Source organism: Tinamus guttatus, unplaced genomic scaffold (genome assembly GCF_059628265.1).
Source record: "Tinamus guttatus ecotype Peru unplaced genomic scaffold, ASM5962826v1 Tinamus_guttatus_pri_ptg000150l, whole genome shotgun sequence".
NCBI classification, from domain to species: Eukaryota; Metazoa; Chordata; class Aves; order Tinamiformes; family Tinamidae; genus Tinamus; species Tinamus guttatus.
This window is the reverse complement of record NW_028288684.1, coordinates 16,429,657-16,437,962: the sequence shown is the minus strand read 5'-3', so window position 1 is coordinate 16,437,962 and position 8,306 is coordinate 16,429,657. Positions and strand designations below refer to the sequence as shown.

The following is an 8,306-nucleotide window of genomic DNA, read 5'->3' as shown; positions in this document are numbered from 1 at the left end:
CTACATTCTCCCCTCAGGTACTTGTACATGTTGATCAGATCCCCTCTCAGCCTTCTCTTCTCCAGGCTAAACAGGCCCAGCTTGCTTAATCTTTCCTCATATGATAGATGCTCCAAGCCCTCAATCATCTTCGTGGCTCACCAGAGCTGAGTAGAGGGGCAGGATCCCCTCTCTCGACCTGCTGGCAACGCTCCTCCTGATGCAGGCCAGGATCCCATTGGCCTTCTTGGCCACGAGGGCGCATTGCTGCCTCATGGTCAACTTGTTGTCAACCAGGATTCCCAAATCCTTCTTCGCGGAGCTGCTTTCCAGCAGTCAACCCCTAATCCGTCCTTGTGCCTAGGGTTACTCCTCCCCAGGTGCAGGACCCTGCACTCATCCTTGTTGAACCTCATGAGGTTCCTTTCTGCCCAACTCTCCATCCTGTCTTGGTCCCTCTGAATGGCAGCACAGCCCTCGGGAGTGTCGGCCACTCCTCCCAGCTTGGTGTCATCTGCAAACTTGCTGAGGGTGCCCTCTGTGCCCTTGTCCAAGTCACTGATGAACAAGTTGAAGAGCACTAAGTCCAGTACTGGTCCCTGGGGGACACCCTGGCCACAGGCCTCCAACCAGACTCGGCCCCATTTATCACCACCCTCTGGGCTCTGCCATCCAGCCAGTTCTCAATCCACCTCACTGTCCCCTCATCCAACCCACACTTCCTGAGCTTCCCCATGAGGATATTATGGGAGACAGTGTCAAAAGCCTTGCTGAGGTCAAGATAGACAACATCCAACAAGATCTTGATCTGCCAGCTCCCATTTCAGGAGAGAAGGCTTCATAACCAATTGTACTGGGCTGCCCATGTTGTTACTAAGAGGCTTTAAGAAGAGGCAGGGCCCTTCATGTGACTAAATTATCATGTTAGTATTTAAATACCAGCAAAACACATTGATAAAAATGTCTTAGTCATGCAGATAACATAGTGACATGCATGCAGAGAACCCCTTCCTGCAAAGAGATCCGAAGGCAATTTGAGAAACATAGGAAACCTTCCTTGCTAGCAAGAGTTTGCTCTCTTCCCTTTCATTATCAATCTGCATCAAACATGTCTACTAGTATTGTCACTAGTAGTAGTTTAGGGCTCAGCCTCTCCCCACTGTTTTAGCTCTAGTCAAACCTGGCTACAGCCCTTATAGCTTTCCCAGGGCACTGTCTAGCTCACAGAGACTATTGGCTCCACTGAAGAGATGTCTGTCTTTCCCGACTGAATACTGGAGGCTGATGGATGGACATGGGGCACACACAATTTCTTGAAGTTGCTGTTTTCCGGCCATGCTAGCTGGCAGGATGACACTTTGGAGGGAAGCCCGTGTTCTCTAGGCCCGGGAGATTTTCTGCACATGTGGAGCAAAGCCTTCAGTTCTGATCGGAAGCTCTCGTTGAGCCAGCAGTAGATGAAAGGGTTGTAGCAGGTGCTGCTCATTGCGAGCCAGTGGAAGGCAAAGTACAAGGCATTGTTGGTGCGGATGGTCTGGCTGGAGAGGAGGACAACGTAGCAATTTAAGGGAAACCAGCAGACTGCAAAGAGGACGACTACAAGCATCAGCATCTTTATAGTCTTCTTATTCTTTTTGCGAAGGGCAAAATACTGCTCAGCGGTGACATCCCCAATGACATTGCGCAGCCAGAGTTTCTTGGCTACTGTCATGTAGGCAGCAGAGATGATCAAAAGGGGCAGGACGTAGAGCAAAATGAAGGTTGTTAAGTCCAGGTACTTCCAAAAGAGGTCAGCTGGCTCAGGGAAATCGGGGAGGCAGAGGCAGCGGGTGACTTCCTCACTGCAATTGAAGATATCAGACACAGGTGAGTGTACATATGCCAGGGCACTGCAGGAGGAGCAAAACAGAAACAGGAGGAGGAGGCTTGTGTCAAAAAGCCTTGAGGCCGACCCTTCACTTAGGGAGATTTGGTATGGTTAAGTGAAGCTCTAATGCCCACGGATTTGAACCATGGAGCAGCCTGTGAGCAGTGAGATGATAATATCCCATTGGCATTCACGTCATTAGGGTAGTCTTGCGAATGTCATTAATTACAAAATTATCAGCTGCACAGAAGCTAGTTTTTATTTGCTGCCTTTTGGCAAATGTCCTTTTACAAACAGAAACCGTCTCTGCACATACGAAGGGCCATTCAACTGCTTTCCAAACACCAAAGCTGACAACAGCTTTGCATAGAACAAGCAGCCGATAGGCAGATTCCGTCACTCCTCCAGGGCTAAAGAGTGGATTAAAACTTGTTACTTTTTGCCCCATTCCTGGTCTACCCAAATACATTGGATTTGTACATAGTGTAAGTTGACAGTTTTATAGAGATTCAGGATCCATGCCAGGTCCTCTGACTTGTTATCCTCTTCCATGTGATTAGTGCAACAGAATAAGGATAAAAGAATAAAAAAGTGGAAACAAGAGCATGGTATCAGCTACTGTAAAAGGCACCTGATGTGAATCAGACCGGATCCATAGCTGATTGACCTATACATAAGCTTGGGTTTTTAATATAAGATGTCAACAAATCCCCACTGAGAATTTGATTCCCAGGGAGACTGTAGATGGAAAGTAGAGAACAGAGAACACCCTTACCTGTATTCAAAAGTAAAGAGTTTTTGGTAGATAGCATGTGGGAGGGAAAAACAAGCTGCCATAATCCAAATTACAAAGATGTAGATGACACCTTTTGCAGTAGATATGCGAGGTTTCAGAGGGTGCATTATAACCTGTGCAAAATAAATCAGTATTCAGAGTGATACTGGTTCAGGAAATAAATACACTATTTTTTTCATATTATCTTGCAGCCTTAAATATTTAAATAGAAATTTAGCAGGCAAGGTGTGCTGTCTTCACCCAGGTGCCACTGACATTAAGCTGCTTTCAGGCATGAAAGCCTGAAAGTTTTCTCCATACAAATGGTAAATCAAATCCCAGCCCTATGCTTGCATTGCAGTATTTGCACCAAGCTGGCACAACTTGGGTTCAGTGAGCTCTCCATCATTCAGAGCAGTAAGGGGTGAGAGATCCCAGAGAGCAAAGGAAACCTGGATAATGTGAGTACTGCATATGCATAGATGTCTATACAGTGCTCTGCTAGGCTCCAGAGGACTGCATGTCAAGTGGGCCATGGTATTAACGTATCTACCATGCTCTGAGAGCAATATCTCCCTTACACTGACAATTTTTCATGCATCTTGCATTAATCTGAGAACTGAGAACTGAATGAAATGGAATCACACTTTCTCACTTAATGGAAGTGCTTCTGAACTTCGAGCCGTCTCCTTCAGAGAGCTCTCACCTGGTGCCTGTCCACGGCGATGGCTGTGAGGGTCAGGGCAGAGACGTGGAGGGAGCAGTACTGTGCAAATCTACTGACGTGGCACATCCCCTTCCCAAATATCCAGGTACTGTTCACAAAACGAGCCTAAAACTAGAACACTGTTAGCTTTTGTGCACCCCACACCCCAGCCAACCATAGACATGCTTATGAGAGACACCTGTAGCACAAAATTCCTTATACTATCTAGTAGCTTCTCTAAAATAGCAGGTCCCAACTCATGTAAGTGCATCCCCCATTTCTTTCAGTCTCCCTCTTACTACTTCGTAAGATTTGCTGCCTGCTGAACCCTGAACAGTGGCTAGTGGCTCCAGGACAATGCAGCAAAGCAGCATCTAAGATGTTTGTTCTGCTCCATTCACAATATTTCTCTCAACAGTTTAGTCACCAAATCCATCAATTTTCCCCTCATAAGATTTCCTTCTAGGATATGGCTCACCTCTATGCCTCATTTCAGCTCCAAGCAAGCTACAGGTTTTCCACACAGCTTGTAAAATGATCATTCACAGTATTATATTGGAAATATTTCAGACAAAGGGGAAAAAAGACCATATGCTAAGGCACCAAGAAATCCCTACGAGATTTTTATTGTCCTACAATACCTGGACAATACCTGGTACCAGGTGCTACCAGGACCACTTTCAACAGATAGACAGTATCAGATCTTCAACTAGGTAATAATTAGAGAAAAAAGGACATAGTGAGTTTTCCCAAGAGCCCTCTAATCACTATAGTTGGGACTGGAAAGATGCCTGTAAGATATTCATGCATTGCCTACAACAGGGTAAGGAGAGGAAGGTGCCTGAATTGTCTTTATGGCAGTTTGACAGCTCCAGCTGCCTCTTTTCCCTCACTGCAGTGTCACTTGCCACTTCCCAGCAGCGCAGTTCCTTGTGACGAGCTGTTTCTACAACTCTCCTTTAGTAAACTTCACACTTCGAACAAAAAAGGAGAGGGAAGAGTCTCGGTCCCGCTCTTACCAGCGTAAAAGGCGTGTTGAGGAGCGTGATCATGATGTCGGCTACGGCCAGGTTCATGATGAACAGGCTGGTGGCTGAGTGCATCCTTTTGTTCTTGATCACGACGTGGCAGACGAGCACGTTGCCAAAAAGTGAGAAGATGATGATGAAGGAGTAGGCTGCGATGAGCAGGGCTTTTGCCGTGAGGTTCTGCAATTCGGCCCCATACCGGCTCCTGCCCACGAAGCTCTGCCAGTCAGCCAGGCTGTAGTTATCCCAGGAAAAGAAACTGGAAATGTTGAGAATCTCAAAAGGCTCCTCCAAACTTCTGTTAAGGGGAAACATTCCTGATGTCGCAAAGGCACTAACTAGGCAGAGAGAGACAGACAAGATGGAGCCGCATTTCTGCAAGGCTGCCCCGTCCTCCCGAGTCAGGATCACGGCGTCGGTGGCGCAGCCGGCACGGCTGCCAGACGCAGCACCGCTCTGCTGCGCGCTCACCGTGTGCTTCCCTCTCCGCTTCTGGCTACTTTTATATCTTCAGCAAGCTCCCATCCTACACATGCTCTGAGCAAGGATCTCTGCCCATTGGGCTGCATAATATTGCTGTTGTGACGTGCTCGTTTTATGCACAATTGCACTCCCGCAGGGCAATCTCATCTGCTCTCTAGGAGAAAGACAAAACCGCTCTTTCCAATCCAGCATCCTTCTTCACTGCCAACAGCCGTCACTGAGTTCGTGCAAATTCTGTCTCGTTTATAAACCAGCACTGCGTGTGGCAGCCTGTTATCTTCCAGGAGAAATTCCAAATTAAAGTTCACTGTTAAAGCTCCGTCAGGAAAGCTGCAGCTCATCACTAGCAGCACAACAACACTGCAGCTCATCAATAGCAGCAGGACAACACAGCAACATTTACTAACTAGCATAGAAATAGGCGTATGCCAACAGATGACCTGAGAATAACAAGATGCTTTACTGCATTTGGAAGCTTTCCTCTCATTCTTGTAGCAAAAGAAAATGCCACCTGACTCATAAATGATTTTGCTGAAGCCCTTATTAAAAACGCTTATTATATCCATGTGAAAAGTCAGGGTGAATCATGGTTTGCATTATTTTTTCCGAAGATCTTTTCTCCACACATAAAGAGAAAAATATCTAGGCTTTCGTTTGGCAGGGATTGTCTCTTGGCCAATGGAATAAAAAATAGATCCTAAATGGTACAATCTAGGTTTTGTAGAAATACAGTAGTAGTCACAAACAGGGGATTATAAGGAAAGGAGGACTGGAAGGGCTGACCCGGGCTGGGGAATGCAATATCCACAGCCACGAGCAGCCGCATGCTGCATGTCAAGCTCTTCAGAGCCCTGCAGCGTGTTTATTCCCAGGCCCTTTTCTTGCAAAGCATTAGGAAATGTAAGACAGTGGGAGCCCAAGAGCCACAAATACAATGTTCCACAGGGAGACAAGCACCTCCAGGCTGGTGCAGGCAAGGGCAAGAGGCAGGTGCTATCAGCAACAAATAGTTCAAGTCAGAGCCTTTTGCTTTTGGCCCCTCCTGCGCTTCGACAGTTGGAAGGCAGCGGGTGCTTGCAGGGTGGCTGCTCATCCACCAGGAGGTCTGGGAAGGCCCTGCAGAGGACCTGAAGCAGCCACCAGTGTTTTGCCAGAGACACGATGTCCCCTCCATCCCCAGAACGGTGTGGGCAACGCAACAGTGGTTCAGGGCTCCCTCCCCGTGCCCTGGGGCGCTGCGAGGTGCCCTTTGCAGGCCGGGTGTTGCCTCTGGCACAGGCCAAGGCCCGCGCAGGCCGCCCTGAGCAGCTCTGCACTCACGGCCTCCTCAGGTCCCACCTCCAGCTGCGCTGGCCTCCAGGGCTGGGGGCAGCCAGCGCTGGGCTGCCCTTCTCCGGCTGCCTCATCCTGCTCATCATCTGCACAGGTTCAGACAGCTCAGCCTTCTCCTGTTGCTGCCAAAGAAAATGACCCAAGCCAAGGATTCCCCAAGAAGAGCAGGGGCTAAGAGCAGAAGAAGAGTTCTGAGATGCTGGTTGAGGCTGCCCTGGGGATGCGGCTGCCTGAGGCTCTTCCCTGTTGGAGCTCTGCTCCTGCGCCGGGCTAGCGGGGATGCAGGCTCAGGGCCGTGCACAGGGCCAGGAGAGCTGCGGCTGGACCCGGGCAGTGAGCGCCTGTTGTTCATCTGCTGCCTTCCAGGCTGCTGCTGCTGCTGCACTGACGGGAGGCACTGGGGACCCTTCCCCAGCTGCTCCTGCCAACTGCTTCCCACCTCGTCTCCTTTTGGGATAATGCTGCCTGCTGCCTCGCTCCTTCATGGGCCAGGGATGTTGGGGACAGCAGCAGCGGCTGCCTGGGAGGGGATCCTGTGCCTTGGCCTCTGTGGCTCTGCGCCTTGCTGAGGAGGATGCAGGTGTCCACAGGGGGCCAGCTGGAAGCTCTGCGATGGGGCTGTCCTGCTCCCGGGGATGGGTGGCTGGGCTGGAGATGCCGTCGCCCCCTTGCTCCTCCATGAGGCCTGTGGGTGGCCCGTGGGCCGCTGTGCAGAGGCGCAGAGCGAGGCAGGGGACAGGAGTGAAGGCGATGCTCAGGCCACCTCTGAGGGGCACCACAGCGAGCACTGCAGTCCCCACTGTGGGGGACTCAGCTCAGCTCCTGCCGCCCCCGAGTACATGGAGGTGAAGGGCTGAGCAGAGCCGGCCCTGCAGAGAGCCAGGAGAGAGGCAAGCTCGAGCAGACGGCGAAGCACAGCCCCGGAATGGGGGCCCCTCAGCCCCAGCCCGGCTCCCGATCCCACTTCCCAGCTCGACTCCAAGCAGCGCATGCACCTTCTGGAGAAGCCACACATCTTCCCTGGGGCTGTGGCTGCTACAGCACCTGTCCCTGTGACACCTCTCCCAGCTCGGCTGCCCTCCTCTGCCAAGGGCAGCAGCCCCGGCTGCGCAGGGAGCGCTGCCAGCCCCGTTCCCACCAGCACAGGACCTGCCGAGGATGCACAGCCAGGTGCCTCAGCCAGTTAGGCCTCACCTTCCGAGCTGGCTGCACACAGCAGGACATCCTCCTGTCCAAGGCAGCGTGGAAGAGGCCAAGGCAGCTGCTGCATCCCCAAGCAGAGCAGCAGGCCCTGTGCCCTTGCAGTCTAGTCCCTCACACCAGCGTCTCTCCGCGAGCTGGAACCAGTTGCTCTTGGGGAAGTTGTTTCTTCACCCTTCCCTACACAGCACAGCTGTGATGAGGACTCAAACCGCAGGCTCTGAGGCATCAGTTCCAAAGGGAAAAGGCAAGTGGTGAAAGCTCTGCCCCATGTCTCAGGCTGCAGAGCAGCCCTCACCACCTCACGCCTCCTTGGTCACCCAAAGAGTGCAGGGCCCAGCCAGGAGCTCCTGGCACTGCCGCGGAGGCCCCTGTGACCCACTGCAGCGGTGACATGAGGCCAAGGCTGCTGTGTCACTCTGCAGGCAGGCACAGGGGACAGTCTCCTGCAGTATCACTGTGTCCTCGCCCCCGGAGCCCCTCGATGGTGGCTGGGGAGCTGCTGTGCCGGGTGGGAGGGCAGTCTCCTCTCCCAGCCCACACAGGCTTCCTGAGGCCACCACGTCCTGTCTCAGCTGCTCCCTGGTGGCCTCCGCACAGCAGAGTCCTGTCCTCCTGCCACTGTCTAACACCGTCCCCAGGCCCAGAGAGCTCCCTGGGGGAAGGTGGGTTGTAAGTTACATGAATGAGAAATGTCTCTTTCCCATATATTGACCACTGTGCTCCTACTGTGTGAGAGAAACACAGATCAAGTGTCTTGTCCTTGTACAAGCACCTTGATCCTTAGAACTATCTTTCTATGCTCCCCAGCTTTTCTCTCTGAAATTAAAGATGCTATCATTGTCTCATCAAAGACAATTTGCCAACTGCTGCAGTTTAAACAGCATAAACCTATCTTTTCTGAATGTGACAGTTGACTGAAAAAAAACCCTAGTG

At 51.4% G+C, this 8,306-nt stretch overlaps 1 protein-coding gene across 1 annotated transcript; it reads right to left on the bottom strand.

The window, feature by feature from the left end:
* Positions 1-1,137: 1,137 nt before the first annotated feature.
* Positions 1,138-5,664, bottom strand: GPR83 (G protein-coupled receptor 83). Its single transcript, XM_088522164.1, has 5 exons — positions 5,622-5,664; positions 4,347-4,693; positions 3,328-3,453; positions 2,622-2,755; positions 1,138-1,820 (listed from the first exon to the last, which is right to left on the bottom strand). Exons 1-5 carry the CDS (start codon positions 5,662-5,664, stop codon positions 1,196-1,198), a joined length of 1,275 nt encoding a protein of 424 aa, XP_088378290.1. The 3' UTR covers positions 1,138-1,195.
* Between the last annotated feature and the right edge of the window lie 2,642 nt (positions 5,665-8,306).

Excerpts from the sequence above, each read along its gene's own strand:
- GPR83 (XM_088522164.1), bottom strand. The coding sequence starts at position 5,664 with ATGCGGCTGCTCGTGGCTGTGGATATTGCATTCCCCAGCCCGG. Across the intron at positions 3,454-4,346 it reads TCAACACGCCTTTTACGCTG|GCTCGTTTTGTGAACAGTAC; the intron begins GTAAGAGCGGGA and ends TTCTAGTTTTAG. Across the intron at positions 1,821-2,621 it reads CTCTTTACTTTTGAATACAG|TGAGGAAGTCACCCGCTGCC; the intron begins GTAAGGGTGTTC and ends CTTCAATTGCAG.